Genomic DNA, 26258 nt, shown 5'->3' with positions numbered 1-26258 from the left:
GTCAGTTAATTGCATGTGCCATGGATCAAATGTAAGCCACTTTCTCAGTGAAATTTGTGACAATGCGCTGACCATTTTAATATATTGGCTTTTTTATTAACCTAATCATTATTTTTTTTCATACTATATGTGAAACCAGCCCCTCGCCCCCACTTCTCTCTCTCTCTCTCTCTCTCTCTCTCTCTCTCTCTCTCTCTCTCTCTCTCTCTCTCTCTCTCTCCCCCTCCCCCTCCCCCTCCCCCTCCCCCTCCATCTCCCCCTCTGCTGTGGGAATTGTGGTCTTCGTTTTTACATGAAAGTGTGCATACACAATGTAGTACATTACATACATGGATGCTGGAGTGCACATTTGTACGAAAATGACAGTTGTTGAACTCAAATGGTTTGCAGCTTGCAGGGATAGCTCATATATTTGAGATGATAGACAGAAGTGCCCAGTAACACAAAAAAAGAGTGTGGGTCAAAAAAGTGCCATTACGTGGTACAAAAAGGGAAATTTCACACACTATAGAAGGAGATTGAGGAAGAGGAATCTGTACTTTATATTTTAGAAAATTGAAGCATCAACTTTTTTTTCATTTCTTGTGTCAAATTGCACCCAGAATTACTAAACGGAGCACTGTGTTAAGAGCTGCTGTCACATCTCATGGAAAAATTGGTTTGTTTAAGGTTAAGCTTAGTTGTTAGTCCAGTGAAAATATTTGTGCAATGGTCATATCTCTGTCAGTACCTTTCATTTCAAGATTTATAGGTTTTCTTCACATTTTGTATTTACCCTTTAATAGTGTGAGTGCCTTATTTATATTGGGGTTAGCTAGTGAAACCACATAAATATTGGCCACTGATGCTTGCAAAATTGTTTCACACACTATCCAGAGAGCTATTTAACAATGTATCACACACACACACATAGACAGACAGACAGACAGACAGAGAGAGAGAGAGAGAGAGAGAGAGAGAGAGAGAGAGAGAGAGAGAGAGAGAACTTGCAGTGTCTGAAGGTTTCAGTCCATTTCTTTATGAAACACTACAAATGCCAGACAACATTAAAATAAACTCCACCTACTGACCAATGTGACTTTACCCACAGTTGCAGCCATGTTACATTCCATTTCATTGTAAAATATTAAATACAGTACCAGTATGTATAAAAATCCACTTTGTAAATGTAGTAGAGCGCAAGTAATTTAGTACGCTCATGTCATACAGTCCACAGCTCATGGTCTTGCGGTAGCATTCTCACTTCCTGAGCACAGGGTCCCAGGGTCAGGGATTTTCACCTGCCTCATCATTCATCCCCATTGTGGTTGGAGGAAGGCAACGGCAAACCACATCCATTAGGACCTTGCCTAGTACAGCGGTGTGGGTCTCTTGCATCGTTTTCCTACATTCTGTCAAGAAGCATGGGACTTCATTTCCATTTCCGTGTCATACATTACAAACTGGTACCTAGTGCTTTGATTAATCTTTTGTCATTTATTATAAATTTCAAAGAAAAAATAATGAAACAAAACAATTTATAACAAACAACTGATATCAACCACAAAAACCATGATGAAACAAAGTATGGGGATGTGCATGTGGCTGTGTATCAGGAGGAAATGCGCTTGGGTGTCACATGTTCAACAACGGATGGATTACGTCAACCGTCAAAACTTACTTTCTGAGAAATCTCGATGGTGACGTGACAAGACAGGACAGCCGTTGTGGGTGCCGCCATTCGAAATGCTTTGCAGAACGTATTGAGGGGATGTGATGTGATGTGACAACCAGTGTGAATTGGCCTTAAATTGTATCCTCCTCAAAACTATCATGTTTTTTTTTTATTTTTAAAAAAAGACAAGTGTCTAGATAACTTTATGTAATTTGCCAGCAACCATTCTATATATGATAAATGACAGCATGGTTCCACAATCATGTAACAATTTCACATTCCTAATTTTTAATGTCTGTCACGTATCTTATGTTTAATATCTCTGTACTTCTCTGACATAAGCTCTTTCACCATAACCTTTGTTTTCCAATGTAAACACACTGGGTGTTGTGAGCGCATGTGCTTCTGAATTTCCTAACAACTGAAGCGTCACTTCATTATGACCATAATATGGAAGCACCAGCAATTATCATGATGACTAATATACGGTTAATTTGTTTTAAAAAAAAAAATATATCTTTTGTAAAAATATAATAGAGGCAATGTGAAAACAATGTGGGTGTGTCACCTATATGTAAGTGCTGTAATATTTTAAAACACACATTGTGTAGCCAATTCCAGATGTTTAATGTGTGTCTGTTTAGTCCTCATCACATTATTTGTTTTTGATTTAAGCAGTGATCTCCAACGCAAAGTATGGAAACATGTACTTGAGTGTAAACTGTCTGAAGATGGGTACAAGCCCAAAGCTGATAATGTGTTAAATAAAATCACCTGTTGTGACTGGTAATGGTTATTATTAAATCCTATAAAGGAACAGTCCTGGAGCTCAGCTGCATCCATCATGGATGAAATACATTTTGGGCTTGAAATATTATCAACCCTGTGGGAGATTTTGCTTTGCAGACAATGATTACAATGTAAATTTCTTTGTCTGTCTGTCCGTCTGCATGCATGCTTATATGTATGCACACATGTGGCAATACTTCTTACAATTAGTCTGTTGCTTTATTCATTAGAACTGCCATTGCTAATCTTCTGAACTATTCCAGAGAGTTGTTATTAAATATACGAGCTACCTGGCCATGATCACTTTATCATTTGGCTGTTCTCTTTTATAAAAATTCCTTGCTTTCTATTACTGACTGTTTCTTTTTTTTGATTGCTGCTCATATAGATTTTGTCGTCTGGATTTTTGCAGACATTAATAATAGCTTTTTTATTTATTTTTAATCACTTTCCTTAAAGCAGCACAGTATTTTATGTAACATGAGTTCAGTCTTCTGAGTTTGCTGATATTTTCATATAATTTACTAACTGTTCTTTCCTTTTGCAATTCGTGGCTTCTTTGGTGTCTTATTGATGCCATGCTTTGTTTTCTTGAAAAATCAGCTGCTAAAGATTGATAGAAATCCGTTCACAATTGCATTAAATGTAGTACGTATGTAATGAAAGAAGTAAAGATCACCAGGGTTGAATTGCATAAATTTCAGAGGTATTTTTGCAAAAGGCATTTCAACTGTTGGGCTTGGGAGAAAGAGAGTAAGTCATTGATGAGTCCAGTATGACTGAAGGTGTTAAGGTAGATAGGTTGACAACAGTGTTTTGGGTTTTTTTAAGTTCACGGTTTTGTGGTGTGGTGGGAGGGTATTTTGGGGATATGGAAGATGGGAAATGTCTCCAAGGCAGGGTCCAAATACAGTGAGGGTTAATGTGTAGATTCACAGGAATTAGGGTAGGTATTGTCAGGTGATAATAAGTTGTTGGGCAAATGAGGGAACTTTTAGAGGTGGTCTCTGGAACGAACTTCCAGTTTTTGGAGAGCAGGGTTTACATTATAAAATGTAAGTAATTTGGGTTGCACAATAACAATATTTTGCAGAAACAGCAGAGGGGTGGATAAATGAGAGGGTAAAATGAGGTAATGTGATAAATAATTTTAAATTGAAGTCAGGCAATTAGATGGATATATGGATAAAGTGCACTACAGTCGAAGCGGCCACAGATTATGCCTCAGGGCACCAAAAAGTCCAGCACAAGCAAGCTAGTGATGGGTAATAAAATTTAGGCATAAGAAAGTGAGAAGGAGAACATAGGGAAGATGTGGATGAACAATGTGTGAGAGTAAAAATCTGCTGGGTTGTTAGGTCGTGTCATATTTTCTTCTAAAATAATCACAGCTCTGTTACAAAGAATCTAACACCTAGAACACCAGTCTCACCCAGGATGTATGGACTACCCAAGTCACATAAACAATTGGTTCCCCTGAAGCCTATCGTCAATGGGATTAACTCGCCAACCTATTTTCTAGCACATCATTTATCTGGTAAACTGAGACTTCTAGTTGTTAAAAGAAATACTTTTATCAAAGATTCAAAATATCTTTTAGAAATTATACACACAGTGAAGATATGTGGAGGTGACATTGTTGCTAACTTCAGTGTGACATCGTTACTTACTAATGTTCCTGTATCTGATACTGTGGCGATCATAAGGGAGAAAGTTGCTCCAGATGTTTGTGACTTAATTAAGTTATGTCTTTGTTCAAGCTATTTTAATTAAAATGGTGAATTCTATGAACAGGCTGATGACTTTGCTATGGGTTTACCCGTATCACCAGTTGCAGCTGCCATATTTACGGAACATTTTGAGCAACAGACATTAAGTAGCACTCCTTTGAGGCCTTCTTGTTGGCTCTGCTATGTGGATGATACATTTGTTATATGGCGAAGAAGATCTTCATGTGTTCCACAATTTCTTAAATGGAATTCTCCCCAAACTCTAATTTACCTTGTAGTTTGAGAGTGAGGTTGGTCTCCCATTCCTAGACGTGTTGATATACGAAGATACGATAATACACTAGGTCACAGTGTATATAGAAAACCAACCCACACACAGGTATTTAGATGCCACTTCTCACCCAGCCCAGAAGCAAGCAGTGCTCAACACTGTCTTCTCCTGCCTTCTCTATTAGCGATGACCACAACCTGAAATCGGAGTTGGATTTTTTAAAGAGGACAATGAAGACAAATGTCTATTATAGTTATTCAGCTGACAGGGATTTTAGGTGGAATATTAATCATGCTAATAAAAATGAGGAGGAACTGCCTTCTCACATTGGTTAGGTTACCATTCGTTTCTGTGGTCACTGACTGCATGAGCAGAATTTTAAAGAGAAATGATATACGTACATCTTCCTTTAATCAAAACAAAATTAAAAACTTTTTCTGACAAAAAATGGGATCCACTTGATTGCCTCCATCATGCAGACATCTATCAAGTGATATGTGGCTGTATCAAAGTGTATATAGGCGAAATGGGGAGAACTGTTAAAGAATGCGTTAAGGAACATGAACAGCACATGCAGCGAAAACAAAGTGTAAAATCGGCATTATGAGAACTGTGGCTCAGACATAGATTTTAATAATGTATGTGTGCTGGCCAAAGAAACCAACATTTATAGAAGAAAGGTCCGAGAAACAAATTTCCAAGAATGCTTCTAAGTTCAATAGAGTGGACAGCTTCCGGCATCGTGGTTCCTCCCACCATCCTTCCTCGACATAAGTAATGTTATGATGTAGCTCAAGATAATTTTTTGGTGTCATTGCTACTTTTTCTGTGTATGTACACACAGTGGTGTACGGCTAGAAGTAATTATTGTATTCTGCTGGTTATTCGCTTCCTTTTTCTAATGCATGACAAACTGCACACTTGGGTAATCGTTTCACCCTCCATTTATAACACAATTTCAACATTTTATTTGATTTTTTAATCGTGCAGAAACTGTTCTGTTATTTCAGCTGTGAGGGTATAATTGTCACAATGAAAGGAGAAGAGCTCTCAGTGCCTTATCTAAAGGAGCATGGTTTTGACAGACCTATAATTATAAAAGACAAGAAAGGACTTGGAATGAAGATACCAGAGAAATCAATATGGGAAGTTGCTAGTTACATAGGTAATAATGAAATTAATTTACTGCCCTATGTTGAACTGACACTGAAAATTTTACTGTTACACTTGTGACTATAACTGTCAAAATTTACAAGCCACATCATTTTGTGCAAAATTTTGTAATGAAATGGCTTGGCTTGGAGTGAAGAAAATATTGTTCAAGTCTTGGGTAAGAAGCACTTCTTGCTGGTTTATGTGATGACAAAGCATACATTTCATGTCGCTGTCATATTTTATCAATTCTTAGTGGAACTCATCAATAATCATAAATGTGTTTGAAGTCTATTATTTTATGGCCCCATCATGTGACTTGCCATGAAATCAATCAATGTAAATAATATTTCTGTAGGCTATTCATGGCAATATGTTTAGACTGAAAAAAGTTATTGGATTTAATCAAGCATAAATGGTTTGGGAGTCCATTTGGTTCAAAGTACAGTTAAAATTATACGTGATAAATGGGAGTACTTCATTTTCCATTTGTGTGTGTGTGTGTGTGTGTGTGTGTGTGTGTGTGTGTGTGTGTGTGTGTGTGTGTTCCCTTGGTTTTCCATAAATTAACTTAGCATTTTATTTTCACTTTTTATTAGTAAAAAAATACTTCCTGCTTTCCACCAAATATCATTTTTTCGTATTATTAGCTGAAATATATTTATCCAGCATCTTGTTTCTTGGAGCATATTTGTTTCTTTTGGTGCTCAAATGTCTTAAGTTTATTTTTATTTCCTGAAATTTGCACAGTTTTACTCTCTGTCATATTCTATGAACAAAATATCATGTAAACTTATATTTTGTTGCAGACTCAGAGCGAAAAGTTGATGTGATTGATGTTATCAGACAGACGACCCTCACAATGCCTTTCAAAACATTTATTGACTACTTTTGTTCTCCATTTAGCAAAAATCCTTTCAATTTAATCAGTTTGGAAATATCCGATACACGGTAAGTAGACCGCAGAGTTAATATTTTATTTTCTCAACTTCAGAATTATATTCCTGATTTGTAGCCACAAGGATTTAAGCTACAGCAGACTAAAAATACTGTAGCTGACATATTTGTCTAGAGAGATACAGTAATCTGAAAAGAGGTTTTGACTAGACAAGATGGGTTGCTGACACAACTACGTAGATCTGAATATGATCCAGTTTGTTCAAAACATGGCAATAATTCAAAATGTGCAACTGAGATTGAACAATAAATGAGAATTATTTTAAACTAAAAGTAAATGCCAAATTACATTATTTTCAGCTTCCTTAAAATCTGCAAGGGGAAGAAAGAAAGAGCATAATATCTATAAGTCTACCAAAGGTAGAAAAAGAGGCAATAACACACTAAGAACTCTGTGTCAAGAGTGACACAAAGGTACAGAAATGGAACACAGTGATAAATAAACAAACAATTTTAAAAAATACTGCACAACATGACACTGCATTTTGTTTTCTTCTGTGTTCCTTTTCAATAAATTTATCTTACAGAATCAGAGAGTCTGAATTGCTTCTCTTCTTACTGTAGCCATAACTTACAGCTGCTGATAAAATAAAACTTCCATATAATCGCTGGGTGTCACATTGTCTCAGATTTATGTTCTGTGATTATGAAACACTAACATCGGTGAAAATTGGATCATGAAAAATAACACATGATTAAAATTAAATGTATACTATTGTTTAAATGACAATAATACACTAATTATTAGGATTTTAGATGGTTATATGAATTTTGACTTACGGAGGAATGGTCCAGTCTGACGGGTCAAAACCTACCCTGAAAATTGTCATGAGAAGAGAACTGCTTATAGCAGCAGTTCGCGCAGCATTTCCTGTCTAGGTGTAAATCGGCAAATTAGCAGATAGTCACATATTACTGAGCTGAAAGTGCACGCACACACGCACACTTTCTAAGCACTTAAACTGTACCAAAAAGTCTCCAGTTGTTAATTGTTTGAATAACTTGTAGTGCATATTGCCAGCTAAACTGTTGCAGATGTAATTATTATACAAGTGAGGTAAGAAAATGGAGGCAGTGGATGATGATGTATTACAGGTAACTTCCATCAATTGGGACATTAATTTGTTGACATTAAATATTGTATAAAAATTCTCATAGCACTGTTGTTACGATGATTTTTTAATCATGTCTATTTTACTAAAAATGAAATAGTTCATTGTTTATTCCATGTAGTTGTCACAAAAATAGGAAGTGTCTGTTGGATGGTGAACACTTAAGCTATTCAGTATACCAGGCATACCGACAAAAGAAAAATCAGTGCATTCAGGCACTTTACAGTAATTGCTAGTTTTATGTAAACAGAAGTGGGATGGAGTAAGAAATGGTCACAGCCTTGTTCCACATAATGTGCTGTAACAGGTGTACCTAACCAAATACATAAAACATGCTAATACAACCGAACAATGCACAAATGAGTAAAGTTTAACAACAGTGTTCCACTGATAAATTGTGGAAAAAGACATTACACCATCAAAAAATTTCTTTGCCAAGACACTGAATAACACTAAGTTCCAGGTGGAATCTCAATTACATTGTCATATAGCAACAGGTGTAATTAGGTGAATGATAAACACTAACTTCACTTAACGAATGTTTATTCAGCACTTGCACATACAAGAACGCGGAACGAAGTGCCTCCGGCCAGAACACATACAGTATATATACAGCTATAGAACATTCCAGTACAAGGATTCTTGACATTTGTGGACACTTCTAGAATGTACTCAAACCGAATATAGAAACTAAAATTGTACAGTCTAGGTGAGTTTTGAGCTCACGAGCATCCATGCAACAGTTTAGTATCATAACCACTACACCATGGTGTTACTCGGCTTCTTCTAAGACATCGCTCTCACCTCAAAATAAGTGTCTCGGTGTAACATCCTCCTAGTGCAGGAATGAGTTACAGGTCCTGCATACTTCGACTCCCGATGACTAATTCTCGCCCTGGCAGTGATATTCGTAGGACTTCTTTTGTCACTACGCTCTTCATCACCTTTCCGCTTGCTGCCTAACACTCGAGCTTCAAATTTACCCTGGGTTGCAGGATGCTTATAGGGCTTCATTTGAAGGACGTGGACCATCTGATCTTTCACCATCTTGTGTAGGTGTCGAAGTCTTCATCTTCATAAGTAACATCAGACAACTGTCTTACAACTGTACAAGGTCCAAAGTAGTGCTTGAGGAGCTTCTCTGAGTCTCCAACCTTCTGAACAGGAGTGAAGATCCAGGTGAAGTCACCAGGCTGGTAGACAACAGGGTGGTGGCTCGCGTCATACCTTTGGCGATGATTTTGTTGAGCATGCAGCTTGCGGAGTCTAGCTAACTGCCAAGCTTCCTCAGCTCAGGTTAACACCTGGCTGATGGAGTGCTCGTCCATGTCATCAGGATGTAACAGAAACACCATGTCCATCGTCGTAGTCGCCTCACGTCCATGCACCAGGAAAATGGCGTAAATCCTGTGGTGTCTTGTTTGGCGGTGTCGTAGGCAAATGTCATGAAAGGCAGCACCTCATCCCAATTGCTCTGCTCAACATTGACAAACATTGACAGCATGTTGGCCAAGGTTTTATTAAGGCATCCAGTAAGCCCGTTAGTTTGCGGATGGTAGGCAGTCGTCATGTGATTAGTAATGTAGCACTGACAGTTTATCTCTGTCACAAGATTCAATTGGAAAAACTCCCCCTCAATCCATGATTAACAACCTTGGGGCACCGTGTTTTAATATGATGTCTTCCACAATGAATTTGGCTACCTCGGATGCTTTGGCTGTTTTCACGGCTTTCGTAATAGCATAGCATGTCAGATAATCAGTGCAAACAATAATCCGTCTATTGCCACTAGCAGATGTTGAAAATCGTCCGTGGAGGCCAATCCCAACATGCTGGAAAGGCGTTTTGGCTGGTGGAATTGGTTTGAGTCGGCCAAGTGGTTTTTGAGGAACTGCGTTTCTCCTCTGGCACTCTCAACAGTGCGACACACAGTGATGGACACTCCTAAATACACCTCGCCAGAAAAATCTCTTGCGGATTCTGTCATAGGTCATAATAAACTCTAAATGTCCGGCCTCAGGTGTGTCATGGAATTTATGTAGAACATCTAAGTGCATATTTTAAGGAATCACTGGTAGCCACTTCTTTTCCAAACGGATAAAGTTTTTCTTGCAAAGTAATCCATTAACTACCTTAAATTGTCCTTTCAAATCCTCCTACTGATTTAAGGCAAGCATAATTTGAGATATCTTGGCATCCTTCTTCTGCTCAGCAGAGAGATCCTGGAGTGTAGCAACACAGTCACTACCTTCGTCAAAGTCTTGATGGTCTTGCACAGGGTTTCTTGAGAGACAGTCAGCATCTTTGTGTTTTCTTCCACTTTTGTACACTATGGTAATGTCATACTCTTGAAGACATATTGTGCACCTTGCGAGTCGCCCTGTTGGATCCTGAAGACCTGTCAACCAACAAAGTGAATGATGGTCTGTAACAACTGTGAATGGTCCTCCATAGAAGTACTGTCGAAATTAGCATTTGGCCCACATCGCAGCAAGACATTCTCTTTCTGTAGTTGAGTAGTTTCTCTCGGCTTTTGTAAGTGTCCTAGAAGCATAGGCACCTTCTCTTTTCCATCTGAAATTTGCACCAGAACAGCACCGATCCCATACCCACTGGCATTTGTGTGTAGTTCTGTAGGTGCTCTCTCATCATACAGACCAAGTACAGGGTCAGTCATCAGAGGTTTTCGCAGCACGTAGAAAGAATCTTATTGAGCACCACCCCAGGTAAATTTAGCATCAGCTTTTAACAACTCTTGGAGTGACCTGGCTTTGAACAAAAGTCTTTGATAAAATGACGGTACTAAGAACATAATCCGAGGAAGCTTCTCATATCTCTAATACTTTTAGGACTAGGAAATGCCATTACAGATCTCACCTTTTCTGGGTCTGGCCGCTCACCTTCATTTGGCACAAGGTGTCAAAGTATTTTCATTTCTTTTGCCCCAAAGAGACACTTTCTTGGATTAATTTTCAGTCCACCTTGTTGGAGACACTTAAGAATGGCCGCAGTCTTTTTATATGTTCATCAAATGTCACTGAGAATACTATGTCATCATCTAAATAACAAAGACACATCATCCACTTCAGGTGACTTAGAAGATTATCCATCATCCGTTCAAAAGTCACTGGTGCATTACACAAACCAAACAGCATTACCCTAAACTTATACAGGCCCTCAGGGGTGATGAATGCAGTTTTCTCATGATCAGCCTCATCTACTTCGATTTGCCAGTATCCCGAGTACTTGTCCACGGTTGAGAAAAACTTGGCCCCCTTCAGACAATCTAGTGTATTGTCAATTCGTGCAAGGGGCTAAATGTCCTTTCCAGTTACCTTATTAAGCTTTCTGCAATCAACACAAAGGTGCCAACTGCCATCCTTCTTCCTGACAAGGTCCACTGGTGACGACCATGGCCACTGCAAAGGCTAAATGATGTCATTCTTCATCATTTTCTCTACTTCGTCACGAATTATTCAGCGTTCCATTGCTGACACACGGTATGCTATCTGGCTTATTGGTTGATGGTCTCCAATGCTAATCCGGTGCTTTACCATTGATTTGTCTGATCCGCTCTTCACCTGCGGATTGAAGCATTCGGAGAACTCTTGAAGAATGACAAGTAGCTTCTTCTGTTGCTCCTTAGTGATATCTGGTGATAGTCAAGCTAGCAGATCTTGTCTCGTAGTGGTAGTGCTGATTTCGCCCACAGACTCGGCATGGGAGGTTTCTATGACTCTCAGCTGTTCTTCAATTAATGGCTCAGCATTTGCTACACACGTGTGTCTTGGAAGGATCTGCAGTTCTCGGCGACGGTTAACTATTCACTGAATCCGTTATTAAACGAGATGACAGAGGTTGGGATGACCAAGTTATTCTTCAGTGGTATGCTTCTCTTACATTCCACTACAAGATACATGGGTTGATGCATTGCATGATACATGACAGTTACCTTACTAGCACTGACTGCAGGAATAACAACTTCATCCAGTACACGTAGTCTCCACACACTCGGATGTGCATCTTCCTGTCCACAATATCTCATCTCATCCCATCTCATCTAGCATAATCTTGGAATGACCACAATCTATTATAGCCTGAGAAGCTTTCAAAAAGTCCCATCCAAGAATGACATCATGACTACACTCTTGTAAGATGATGAATTCTAAGGGCTGTGTATGGCCACTTATATCTACACAAATGGTAAATCTTCATGTAGGTTTTACATATTTCCCATTAGCCACCTTGAGCAGAGATGTTTTGTTGTCAATGAATATGGTTTTCTGCAACTGGTGACGTTACTTCTCCGAAATGACTGAATATGATGCTCCACAGTCAACAAGAGCTTGGGCTGGTCGGCCATCCATGAGAATATTGACATAGTTTACTATCATTTTTGTAGTGATTGATGGTGTAGGATTTTTCTCTTCGGCGGCTTTACCTCCAAGGAAGGTCGCACCCTTTAGTTTTCCAGGTTGCGGTAGCTAGGTGATTGGCTGGAGCTTCTAAACGGCGATGGATACCTCGATCAACGTGCTGGGGAGCGTCCTCTCCAGCGGCTAGCTTGCGGCGATGGTGACCTACGTCATCTTCCACCCATGTCTTCTTGTTCATCTTCTTCGTCCCAGAGGTGGCATCGGCTAAGATCAATCTGCTGTCTTCTGGCGTGGATGTCGTCAAATATCCGCCACCTTTCTTGACAATAGCACACCACATGTCCCAGTCATCCGGAGTGGAAATGTACTGGTTGCTTATCCTGGGTTCTCCAGACGTCAGTCTTTTTTGGTGCCCAAACAGGTTCCTCATGCGACATTGTAGGAATGTAACTTCTCCTGGGTCTCGACTGTTTCACTGTTTTAAAGGGAAATGAAGGACGAGAGATTGGGTTCAATGTCTGTACCACTTCCTCCCTTATGACCTCTTGAAGTGTTTTGGTTTTTTGCTAGTTGTGCAATTCAAGTGCTTTCTGAACTTCCTCTCTCACTATCTGACTAAGAACACTTGTAAAATCAGTTACTTCCTCCATCACAGATGTCAGTATGATGTTTGAAGGCCATTCAAACTTCTTGTGTGTAATTCTTTTTTTTTGATCCATTGTCTCGATATACTGGCACCATTTCATGAAGTCGTCTGCTGTTGAAACCTCCTTCAGGAGTAGGTCTTGATAAATGTCCTCAGCAACACCCTTCATGAGATGTGCAACCTTGTTTTCCTCCTTCATTCTAGGAGCCACTATTTCACACACCTTAAAGACGTCTTGACTGTAGGATGCTGTAGTTAGTGCAGGGCACAGTGCCCAGTACAATCTTCAGCCTTTCAGTTCTGTCGGTGTGTATCCCCAAAATAATTGCCAAGTTCTGCCTGGAATACATCCCAGCTTGTGAATTTCTTCTCGTTGTTCTCATACCATTGCCTGGCAGTGCCCTCCAAGTAGAAAAATATGCTAGTCAAACACACAGTGTCATCCCATTTGTTAAATTTGGCTATACGCTCATATACTTTCAGCCAATTGTTTGGATCTTGGCCATCATCACCAGAGAACCTGGAAGGATGTCTCATGTGGTGGCACACAGTTGCTGTCATTGCAACATCCTCTTCTTCTGTCTTTGGTAGATAGTGATCTGTTGAATATGGCTCAAACTCGGGTTTCTCACCACGTAATCGGCGGCTCTGTCGTGGCCTGATGGGAGCCACTGTGTGGACTGTAATGTGCGCTATCACAAGTTCTAATACCCAGTGCCTCCACCAGAATAATGTCACGTAGCAGAAGGTCTAATTAGATGGAATAATGAAAACTAACTTCACTTAATGAAGGTTTATTCAGCACTTGCGCATACAAGAGCCCAGAGTGAACTGCCCCCGGCCAGAACACATACAGTATGTATACAGCTACAGAACATTCCAGTACAATAATTCTTCAAATTTATGGCTGCTTCTAGAATGTATTTGAACCGTATATAGAAATTAAAATTGTACAGTCCAGGTAAGTTTTGAACTCGCGACCCTTCTTGCAACCGTTTCGTATCAGAGCCACTACACCATGGTGCTACTCAGCTTCTTCTGCAACAATATTAAGTGTTTTTTGTCATCATGTCTGGGACAAGAGCACAACAAAAGCAGTGAATTATTTTTTGCAGCTGGTAAGAAGTTAAAAAATTAAAAAAAAGACTATTTAGTGGCAAAAATGCTGTAATCAATGTAGTAAAATCTAGAAAAATGGGAGAGAATGATAGCATGTGTCAAAGCATTCAGCAACTGCACCAGCAACTCTGAATTCTTTCTTTCTTTCTTCTTCTTCTTCCTCTAAATAATAAAGTGCGATTTTCATGCCGTTCTTGCATAAAACCTGATTGACTGCTTTTGTACACAGCAAGAAGCTTCATTTTCACGCCATCTTCAAATTCCCTAATAGTATTACGTGTTAATGACGCCTTCTCTATAGGTTTTCTTCAAGTAAACTTAATAAATTTGTGACACTCTTTTTGTATAAATTCTTGAAGCTACTTAAGTGGGTCAAAGAAGCTTTGAAATCAGTGATGTTCATCCAACTTGCAATTCAGAGAACCCAGTTTTGATCTATCCCAGCAACAATGAATTGACTCTCACAAGCAGTTCTAAATCGTTCGGAAAAATTTTTTGTTACACTTTTGCGCATATTTTGTACTTGGTATAAATCTTAATTCCATTTATACAATAAAGATCCAGATTTTACAAAAATGAAACTGGCTTTGCACACTGCTTGACTGTGATCATTATACCCACCTTCATGTAACCAAATAATTTACAACCTTTCCTTTGTCACTGAAAGTTAGTACTGTACAGGTTTTCTTTGGGATTGGTGGGTGATGTCTCTCTTCAGGACTTTAATTAGCTCATTTTTCATCCTTCAAACCACAGTATACAAAATCATCAGTAATTTCCTCTACTGTTTCCACAGTTTTTAACAAAATGTCGACATCATTTGACTGAGTGTCCAAGAAATTAGCAAATAAATGCACGTATATAGGTATTCAGGAAAATGGGTGATTTCAGTTGCCTACCACATTCTTCATATTTCATCTTCACAAAGGTAGATTCCACACTACTGTGAAAGTCTGTAAGCTGCACAAAGACAGATGCTCTTAGCAGGAATATATGAAGAGATCACAAGGAAAATTCAGTTTTATCTCCATTAACACTTAGCAGTATCGCAAAGGCAGCTGCTAATTGTTATGGATATCAAACGAGTTGAAAATTTGAGCAAATAGTAACTGTGAACAGTTTTCAGAGAAACTGTGAACTGGAACTGAAGTTGACTGTATAAAGTATGATAGCAGTGTTGCGAGTTACATGGTGAAACCCCGTTTTCATACTTTTCAAGGGACTTAAAAATTTGTAAAATGTCGGAAAATGTAAAGTTTGGGAAATAATGTTTTAAGCTGAAAAAAGTTACTGTATTTACACACTTTATGTATGTGCACATAAGACATCAAAAAATACTCTTGTCAGGGACTTGGTTATTATCTAATAAAAACTGCTGATATAATGGGAGCTGACAAGTGGGAAGCAGAAACATTTGAATCAGTTTCTTATATCATTATTGATGTTTTTGGAAGGCCTGCAGCTATCGTTCATTATTTAAGTAATAAAACTCTGCGTCAGTTAGATACTTTTTCATGCTTAGCACAGTGCATTTCGAGAATTTTTTTCTCAATATCAAGTGCAAATATGTACATAAGTATTTTGTGTGGTGTTTGCATATATGTTGTTCTGCATCTCTTAAACTGTAGTCATATTTTTGAGGCTATCCAGTACTTTGCTTTCTCAGTTATGTAGAAACACACACCAAAAACATTTGAGCAACACAAACTGAGTGAAGGTGCGAACTAGCACTACAAGCGGCCAAAAGACGAAACACACTAAATATGGTACGACAGAGCTGTGATGACAATTACAACAATCACAAAACTGTGCACGCGCTGTAGGGACAGTTTGGAAATGGCTGTGATATCTTTATTCATGCGAACCTAGTTACTCCTCTCAGCCGCCACACAGAGTAGAGTTTAGCAGTGGCGGGAGATACGGCATGAATTGTTCGAACTTTTACATGTCTACCGGTTTAAATCTGCAAAGTAGAGCACCCTAGTATCAAGGAACTTAACCACATAATGTTTGTAAACAGACATGCTATCAACAAAGGACATGTGCCCGCCATATTGCACATGTGCAGTCTGCTACAGCTACAGCAGGGGTATAAATTTCTCCAGCCATCTGGCAAGATATGAATTTGGCAAATTTCAACATTTAAAAAAAATATATTTGTGGCATGTCTTGCCTTCTAAATTTTTCACATTGTGTTTCTTTTGGTATATTCTTAGTATATAAAAAATTTCAGGACAGGTTTCAACATGGTGGTTTGGACCATTCCCTTATTAGACAATTTAATTTACTGTAAACTTATACATGCTATCCCTAAATGCTGAGATACTGAAACTAAGTGTGTGATCTTCATGTTCTTGTGACATCTCACCCCATGGTGTTTGTATGAGAATCTACAAAATGAAAAAATTTGTAACTGGACGATCTTGGTATACTAGTTGGTGGCAAACCCTGTATCAGACATGTTGCATAGGTGACATTTCAGGCAGGCGGGCAGACCAGGAACTGAATAGTACCTGTAATTCTTTGAAGATGTTTTGGTGACCACCATTACCACCACCACCACCACACATCGTCGTGCAAAATATACAGCAAGTGGGTTTTCTTGAAGTAGGAGCTGTACCTCATTTGTAATGCTACCCCTTCTATTTGTGCCCATATTGCGCAACATTCCGGCAATAACACAACACAAATCAGGAAGTGAGTTTTTATAGATGGGAAAAATATTTGTCTGGAACACTGGGGATGGCAAGTGGGGGGGAAAAAAAATCCTGTTGTGTTGAAGCCATAGAAGTGATTGCACACCCATGCAAAATCGCGAGCTACAAATAAAATATTTAAGGAGTTCTAAAAGTTAAGGTAGTGCAGCAGACTTCCAAAGTAAAATCAATAAAATGATAGGATGAAAATAAGCTTCTCCTAGCAAGTGAGACCGTAATACTCGCTGCCCAATAAAAGACGTGATCAGATGTCAGTCTAACTTAGCACACAGTCACACTATCAACAGGTATGTAAATGATTAGAGGAGTAATTATCTGTGACAGGTATAATGGCATTTGTGTTTTTCATGTTTAGTGTTGTTACCAGAACTGGGAGCATATATAAGGGGTGGGAACAGCATCAGATATTGAGTGATCAATGTGGAGGATACAAAATGCCACAGACTTGTGAGAGACAGTGTTATCAGCACCTGAAGAAGTTTGGAAGGGGCCACTGTGTGGGATCGAATTGTGCAATATCCAGATTTGTGGGGCATTCAGAGGCAACAGTAGCCCAGTGTTGACTGCATGAGTACATGAAAACAGGCATACTTGCCATGATTCTAGTCATCCACATCTGACCACCACAAGGGAGGAGCGCTGCATTGTGCGCCAGACACATGGCGAGTACGGTGGTGAACTGGGGAGAGAGGTCCTGTTCTTATGTGTTGGACAGGCATATCTGACGCACCTGGTGTTCGGGTGTTGGGAGTTGTTGGGTTTAACTTCAGGTCATGGTGGTAATGGTTGAGGGAACTCCTGCTGTACAAATGATACGTCACTGACACCCTGTATCCTTGTACATTACCTCTCATGCAATGGTACCTGGTGCCATTTTTCAACAGGAAAATTCTTTTCCATACACGACACATGTATCTGTGCACTGTCTGCATGATATTAAGGTTCTATAATGGCATGATATTAAGGTTCTATAATGGCCATCAGGGTTCCCAGATCTGTCCTCAGTAGAATGTGTGTGGGATCAGCTCTGATGTCAACTCTATCCTAGTGCCATTTTCTAGTACACAAAAGACCAGTTACAACATTTGCTGGCTCAGGAGAAGATACAACAGCTTTGTTACACACTTCCCAACCAAACAAGTGTAGACATACTGGGGAAGGTGTTGCAGTATCATACTGATAAGCTCATACTTCAAAGTTCTTTGTAAATTTGACTTGATTTTGTAATCACTGAAGTAACATTACATACCCTCCCAAACTCTGAAATTTCATTTCCTCCTTCCAGCCTGTGTGCTTCATCTTCTTTGTTAGGCAGTGTGTTTCATTATACTCATTAGCAAGCATTTTCATCACTTTAGTGACAGACTTTGTAGGACAAGCAGTAGTTCTGTAAAAAAAAAAAAAAAAAAAAAAAAAAAAAACCACATTCACACACACACACACACACACACACACACACACACACACACACGCTAATATAATGTTCACTAAAACCTATGAGCACCATAAAATCCAACATTAAAATGCTTAAAATATTTATAACTTTTAGCAGAATTGGGTAAGGTTCATGAGTGAATGCATGTGCAGCTGTTTGGCTCCAAAACAAAAACCCACTTTGTCTCATAGAGCATGATTAAACAGGACAAGCTAACTGTGACTACCAGAGAGCAAAGATCATGGCGATTCTGTGCTTGCCATGTATACTCAGTTTCTTCCTCCACCAGTACCTGTTACACCAGTAGACAAGGACATGCAAACAGCACTTCTTTTTTTTTTTTAATTCTTGATGTTCGCTGTAGTGGCATAACAAATTTGATACACTTTCACTATGATGTCAAATGTGCTAGGATGTTATCAGTATCTTAACTGATTTATGAACGTGGGGAAAAATTGTGTGAATCTTGCATAAATAAAAAGTGCCCTAAACTTTTTGTCACAGTAGTAGTGATACATGAATTTAATTTTTGTACGGTCTTTCCATTGGTAGACTTGAATTTCTCACATTAATATATGTTTTAATGACATTTGCTAATTATGCTGTTTCATTAAGCAAATATGCATTCCCATTGAGTAATATGTAATATGAAGTGGATGCAGGGACAGTGTATTGTAACACTGTTAAAATATGACAACACACAGAACAGAGTTTTTATGATTCACAAACTTATGTTGAATACAGCTTTCCTGCCTCTGGCCTGTATTACATTGTAAAAGATCTTTTTGTAAATATGTTTTACAAAAGATGTTTAATAAAATCATTCCTAGTGTGTTCTATCATACCTCTATAAAAATTACTGTATGTTCTTAGCTTTTATACACTTTGACAGTGTAATTCAGGCCTTAGGTTAACTAAAGACTGTGGAAACAGGAGGGCATCTAACCATAAAGTTTAAATGAAGTAAATTTGCCCAATAACGGAAAACAGTGGATGCTTTATTACAGGGTAAATGCTAGGAAACAGAGAGAATACAATAGGCATATTTTCCTATGTTGAAAATATGGTTCGAATTGTTGTTATTCTGATTCATTACAAGATTTAAATTCAATGTATGGTCAATATTCTCACAATATATCTGTTATTTTTATGTGATTAAAGCTTAAAAATCTTTAAATATCAAGATCTGGTCGTGTGATCAACCCTGCTCTGCTGTTATCTGATGGTCTGGCTAGGAGTAAGATGAAGTGATACGTGTGTTATAGGAGCAGTAGCCGAAGTTACAAGGTTATTATTTACTTTTTCTGTAAACAGTTTAGCTACATGAACACCCTAAAAATATAGATTGACATTCGTACTTCATAAGTTATAGTAAAACAAACTTACTTAAATGTGAGAATAGGTGGAACTCTGAGGGTTCAGAGGATTCCAAATCTGGTAAATACAGAGATCTTCCCACAGTTTATGTTTCGTATCCTTACGTTTTCCCATGGCCAAAGGACCTCCATTGGCAGGTGCATTGACCTGTTTAAAGATGTTGGTTTTGTTGTTCAATCCAGGCTAGCCACAACGTAACCCCCCCCCCCCCTCCCCCTTTTTTAACTCATGTTTCCATTGACTACTTTGATCACTAGTGTGTTTGTTGTTTGAAGTGTTGACCCACATATTGTACACAGTGCCAAATTGTCACAAAAGCTGGCGCAAACATTGTGGGTACCATCTACTTTATATATATATATATATATATATATATATATATATATATATATATATATATATATATATATATATATATATATACACACGTATTGTCCAATACCATATTGTGCAGTTTCTTTAGATTTTCACGTGTAGTTGCTAATATGGGATGCCATCGCATGACGTTATCTACACATTACTACTACTGACTGGAAATTTTATGTAAATGGAAAAAAACCCTACATCTGTGATTTTTCAGTGACATAATATAAAACTGCCAGTTTTTTTAATGAAATGTCACAAAATTTGGCATTATCCTTGTTAACATGTAGAGATGTTGTAAATGTGATGGTAACAATTTACTAATTTTGTTACTTGATAGTTATTGAACTTTGAGAATTATGTTCAGTCTTAAAATGACAGTTGTTTACAAATGAAAAGAACTATAGCTTTAGATGTGACATCAAACAAAAATACCCCTTTCCCGTGAACATCAGTCCAGTAATGGTTTGAGTCACTGATATGACATTTAACAACACTTTTGCACAATCTGTTGTACCAAAAAAATTATGCTTTTTGATGTATCTTTAATTTGGTGCATCAATTAAACTACATATTTTCATAGTATGCACTTAAAAATATGGAAAATGCCAAATACATCACTTAAATTGTGCAAACACAAACATGGCACCTGTTCACCTTTCAACCTAACCTAGGCCCCGATTTGTGCGACAGATTGTGTTGTCGCACAAACTTTGATCTCACATAGTCAAAATAATATTGAACAAACATTAAAATAATCTTCCTCAGTGTTCTGTTTTATCATCAGAAACATGTTTGCATGGTGTCGTGTGTCCTATGCTACAATCTGCTGACAGAAGCAAACTGAGCGAGTGAGATGTTGGTTTATATGTTCGTGTAGCTAAAGTGCTGAATTTGGTGAGTTAATATTTATACTTGGATACCGCCAAAATATCCAGTTTAAATTATTCACTGCATGACAGTGCTACACAGACTGTGTCTTATTGGTATAATTTGAAATCTGAGTTTGCCAAATAAACCAATTACCTTTATTGCAAGATAAAAGTGAAGAGTACTTGATTATTATGGGAAAATAAATTTTCATTGATTAAGTTAGCAAGGTTTTGAGAAATATGAAGGGGCGAATACTTCAGGTGGAGGTGAAGGAAATGCTGAAACGCACTAGGTTGTACTTTCAAATTAGGCTACCAACTCTTAAAGGCCACATATCCGTGTAATTGTTCACACCTCTAGGTTCTTGTTTCCACCATGGCAGGTCTGTAGTGTAAGGTATTGTGACGCTACATAAATCCCTGCATAATTTATTGGGAAAGCAAATTTCCATACCAGCACGATATGTGCACATTGGCAAATGTCTGGTGTTGTGTTGAAGGCAGTCTGTCTTCCACATAGAAATTTAGACTCTGGGCAGCTGTTTTCACGCAATATTGAAGTGATGACAGATCGACAGTGTAGTGTCCTGGAAGAGGATTCTGAAATTATGACATTGTTTTCTTTTGAAAAACTTTCAACACTGTATGGTTGCAAAGTTATTTTTTATTAAACTAATTACATTTAATGGGTATATCATAAATAATTTCTTTTTCAATGGTGGAAAAAAAAATTTGATGTGCGATGTCAGTAGGTGATGATGGAATTTTTTTTTTTTTCCCCAACTGACCACTGAAAAACAATGAAATGAAACAAAAATAATGAACATAACTGTACTTCAAGAATAAGTGGTGAGAAACTAATACCAAGATTGGTGAAACATAGTGCCAAATTGGCAGAAAATGAAACAGGGTGGTTTTATTATTTTTTCCCCCTAATTATTGCAGGTGTTTCAGTATAAAAAGACAATTTTTCACCAATATCAACATATCAACATCATCCCTGAGCCAGGCTGAAAAGCTTTAATATTGTAAATAGTCTTCACGGGTTTGCTGCCGGATGATGGTGTGCAAATTCCACAATATTTCCAACATTTTCAGGTGGTTCAACCTTGCTGACGACTAGGTACCTGAAGGTGTTGGACAGTTGCTCTGAGGAAGTATTGTGGAATTTGCACATCATCCAGTGTCAAACCCATGAAGATTATTTACAACATATCTGCCAGGAACGCTTGAAGAGTCACAGCTTTTATGTGGACATTATAGATTGTAGTCAGCAAGGTTGAGTGTAACATGTGTGCAATGTTCACAGTGGCGCACACTGAAGAGGAACTCGTGTAAAAAACTAAATTTTGCCACTCTGTGTACTAGTATCAGAATTCATATTGCTAGTGCACTTGGTGGATTTAGTGGTTTTCTGCATTGTGGAAACGAATGCAAATGCGCATTTGCCTCTAGGCCAGCATGCAGCAGATTATGTCTTGTGTTTATGAACATTAAACCACATCTTTCACAATGCTCTCGTGTGAAGATACCAGTTACTGGTCTAAGGCACTGCAGTCATGGACTGTGCGGCTGGTCCCGGCGGAGGTTAAAGTCCTCTCTCTCTCTCTCTCTCTCTCTCTCTCTCGTGTGTGTGTGTGTGTGTGTGTGTGTGTGTGTGTGTGTGTGTGTGTGTGTGTGTGTGTGTGTGTGTGTGTGTGTGTGTGTGTGTTGTTTTGCATCTTGTCCCATATTAGCCAAAATGTCAGAATGTGAAACAACTTTCCTTTAACTGATAATTCTCTACAATTTTAACTTACTTGTGTGCTAAAATTATCCATTTGACACCAAAGAGAGGTACTGTCCATTTTTGGCTGCCCCCAATACTGACTTCTGTGGGTATGTGAGAAGGCATTGGGCCTATATGTACTCTCTCTGCAGCCTTAAGCACAGTTGCTGGTACGCTATTTTATGCGTATTGCTAGTTTGGATTCATTCAAGCTGTTGCCTGAAGGTAGCTTTCTGACCCCCGCTTTCAGTGTGTAAAATTTGTGTTTAAATTCAATGGTTATATTGCTTCTGAACGTGGACATTTTCTATTTTTCAGTTTGTCAGAACTTGTAGAAGCCCCCACTGTTGCAAGGGAATTGGATTGGGTGAACTCTGCATGGCCAGAGAGATCAGAGTGTGACAAGCCTGCAGTACAAAAGTATTGTTTAATTGGAATGAGAGACTCGTACACAGATTTTCATATAGATTTTGGTGGGACTTCTGTATGGTATCATGTATACAAGGTAAGACTTGAACTTTTGTTTCCTCGTAATGAAGTAAGAGTTAGAGTCAATAAATTTATCTTGAAATTCTCCTATTTGGTCTGTGTTTGCACTGAAAAACAATAATATCAGAAATTGAGTCCACCTTGGCGTAAAACACCTTGTTATTTGTTTACTCATTTATTTCCCCAAACTAGTTTCGGTGACAAATATTACCATTAGCAATGGGTTTTTCAAAATTTAAAACTTGCAGAAAATAGCATAGTTATACAAACACAGTAACACATTATTAAATTTTTACTTTTAATATTGTTTTCTGTGGATACTTTCATACTACCTTATATATTGTATGTTGTGGCATGTTTTTGAGAATTATTGACACTGTTTGAGGCATATTTTCCGTTACTATTTTTTTTTTCAGCAAACGTTGTGTCATCTGCAACTGCGTCAGCAGCTGTTAGTATACAAATACTAAAAGGTGAACATAGTATGTCAGCAATATACACTTGAGGTTGCGGTAGTGTTGTGGAATCCAGTTTTGGTGTGTACTGGGCTGTTACTTAGTTATTCGTGTACTCATGTTCATTGGACGGCATGTAGCTGATTCTATACACTGTAAAACAAAACTTTTGCACATTATTTATGATCAAGAATATTACGCCATCTTGCTGTTCGCGCGCGTCGCAAGAGGTGTATTGCATGTCGCGAGAAGGCTATGAAAACTGTCGCGGGAAGTATGATGATTTCTGTTCCTTATTTATTCTCTGTGTGTGATGCAGAAGTGTACCTCGTTCAGAAGTTTCTGCTTGTTTGCCCTATGTATTGAGCCTGACAAAGAGTTGCATGTGAGTTGATATATTCCAGCATTGCTGAATTTTTCTGAGGTTTTTCTGATGGGTCTTAGCATTTTTTGAACTGTATTATTTGTTCTGAATGTTATTGAAATCCCTTGCTTTTTTCAAGATGTTTCCAATTCTATGTGATATTTTGTTATTATATGTTAGTGTGTAACAGAGCACATGAGGGCTCTAAAGAGTGACAGCACACGTTCAACTTTTGCAGAACATCTAATGAACACAAACCATAACCCCCCTAATGTCAAAAACTAACTACACATTCTGAAAAACAGCAACAGTCTAGACCAACTACTAACAATAGAAGAAAATTACTACCTACAAAAGTCTATAGTGGAAGGGAAAAATGTAATAAATGAAAACACAACACTTTACAACACATTCCTTACCACTCTGATAAAACTGACCAAGTACACAGAACAGAAAGCACACACACGAAAAAGAACCACTTCCCCATCACACACACACACACACACACACACACACACACACACACACACACACACACACACACACACACACACACACACACAAATAAGGAACAGAGGTCATCATAATTCCCGCTACAGTTTTCATAGTCTTCTCACAACATGCGATACGCCTCTTGCGACGGGCGCGAACAGCGAGATGGTGTAATGTTCTTGATTATAAACAAAGTGTGAAAGGTTTGTTTTTCTGTGTATAGATTACCTACATGCCATCTAACAAATGGGAGTACACGAATAATTATATAACAGCCCAGTACACACCAAAACTAGATTTCACAACACTACTGCAACCCCAAGTGTACATTGCTGACATAGTAAGTTCACCTTTTAGTATTTTTTTACTAACAGCCCCTCACACAGTTGCAGATGACATGATGTTTGCTGAGAGAAAAAAATGCCAACAGGAAAAAAGCACAGAAAATGTGCCGCAAACAGCGACAATAATTCTCAAAAACATGCCATAACATGAAATAAATAAGGTAGTATGAAAGTATCCATAGAAAATGATATTTCAAAAAACAAACAGTAAAAATGTAATAATTTGTTACAGTGTTTGTATAACTATGCTATTTCCTGCATGTTTTAGATTTTAAAAAACCCACTGCTGATGGTGATATTTGTTGCCGAAGCTAGTTTGGGGAAATAAACAAGTAAACAAATAAAACAAGGTGTTTCGCACCAAGGCAGACTCGATTTGTGATACTGTTATAAGAGTTAAGATTAGAAGGGATCATCTTCCTGAAGTATCTTCCTTTGCTTGCTCCACCCAGAAGGATATAATAATGTAAAAATTTGAAATGTCAATAATCACCAGAAGGAAAAATTTGTGTAATAATCACTCAATGTGTAATCTCATGCTTTTCTATGGCTCTGCTTGTATTATAGACTGATACCCATTTAAATCATGTCGCAACAACAAAGTAATGTTATATCATCCATGTTAAATCTGTATCGCACACATCTATGGTGTACATGGAAAGAATGTTAAAACTTCCATTCGTTTGCTTGCTTCATTTATCATTCGAAGTTTCACGTTGCGTTATATACCGGTTGATCAAAAAGTCAGTATAAATTTGAAAACTTAATAAATCACGGAATAATGTAGATAGAGAGGTAAAAATTGACACACATGCTTGGAATGACATGGGGTTTATTAGAACCAAAAAAATACAAATAAACACTGAGTTATCAACATATGAATTACATTTGTTTCTGCTAGCAAACCTCTCGACACAAAAACCACTAAAGTCTCATGAGTAAACAGCGAGTTTGATGGCCGATAACTTAAGCCGAGGCATGGCCATTGGGCAGATTACATGATACACCACTGGTGGTGATGGAATGGAGTTTTTGTTGTTTACTGTGGTGGTGCATGCCTTCACCTTTTTACTGAATCCTTTGTCAGTGTTTTGAGTATTAGGCTGAGCTACAATAAAGATGATGTCAGTTTATTTTCAGTACCATTGTGACTTGTAAGAAGAATTAAGAATGTCTTCATACTTGGGTGTGACCTGACACTGAGCTGATAAATCATCCCAAAAGTTTAACAATTTAGTATTCAAGAGAGACACAGGATTATTATTATTATTATTATTATTATTATTATTATGTTGGAAGCGTTAGGTGAGATTGGACTCTATTGGTTCTTGTAAAGCTTTATGACTTAATTTTCTGACTTTCCATGCAGCTGCCATTTTTTTTTCCTCCATGACTTTTCTTTCTTTCTTTCTTTCTTCAGTCCATTTCCTCCCTGTTTCCTTCATACTACTGTTCTCTGACTGCACTTCCCATCTGTAAGTATTTTGCCTGTAAGAGTTTCTGTTCAAACCGTCAGAGGGATTTATTTGTGCTCTTGCTAGATTTTTTTCATTTCCTTGTTGAATTTAGGTTATTGTTTTCTATTTTCCATGTATGTTAAAGTTTTGTGGATAGGTCTTGGTACTTGACATTTTTGGATGTGTGTATAAAATTTTACTTTTCATATGTGTGCCATAGGGTTGAATAATTTTCTGTTGTTTTCCAGGGTTTTTGTCTGTAGGCATCTTTTGCCCTGCTTGGGACAAGAAACTTCCTTGTAATTTTACATTCATCTTT

At 38.0% G+C, this 26258-nt stretch overlaps 1 protein-coding gene across 3 annotated transcripts in view; it reads left to right on the top strand.

The window, feature by feature from the left end:
• LOC126298228 (lysine-specific demethylase 7B-like) overlaps positions 1 to 26258 on the top strand; it is a 182137-nt gene that overhangs the window by 29195 nt on the left and 126684 nt on the right. For all 3 annotated transcript variants that reach the window (XM_049989533.1, XM_049989535.1, XM_049989534.1), the window contains exons 4-6: positions 5455 to 5609; positions 6406 to 6547; positions 22657 to 22843. In XM_049989533.1, the coding sequence (XP_049845490.1) occupies positions 5455 to 5609; positions 6406 to 6547; positions 22657 to 22843 (484 nt within the window). The remainder of the gene's footprint in view (positions 1 to 5454; positions 5610 to 6405; positions 6548 to 22656; positions 22844 to 26258) is intronic.

This window comes from Schistocerca gregaria, chromosome X (genome assembly GCF_023897955.1).
Source record: "Schistocerca gregaria isolate iqSchGreg1 chromosome X, iqSchGreg1.2, whole genome shotgun sequence".
In the NCBI taxonomy this organism is placed as follows: domain Eukaryota; kingdom Metazoa; phylum Arthropoda; class Insecta; order Orthoptera; family Acrididae; genus Schistocerca; species Schistocerca gregaria.
This window is presented reverse-complemented; position numbering and strand designations above follow the sequence as displayed.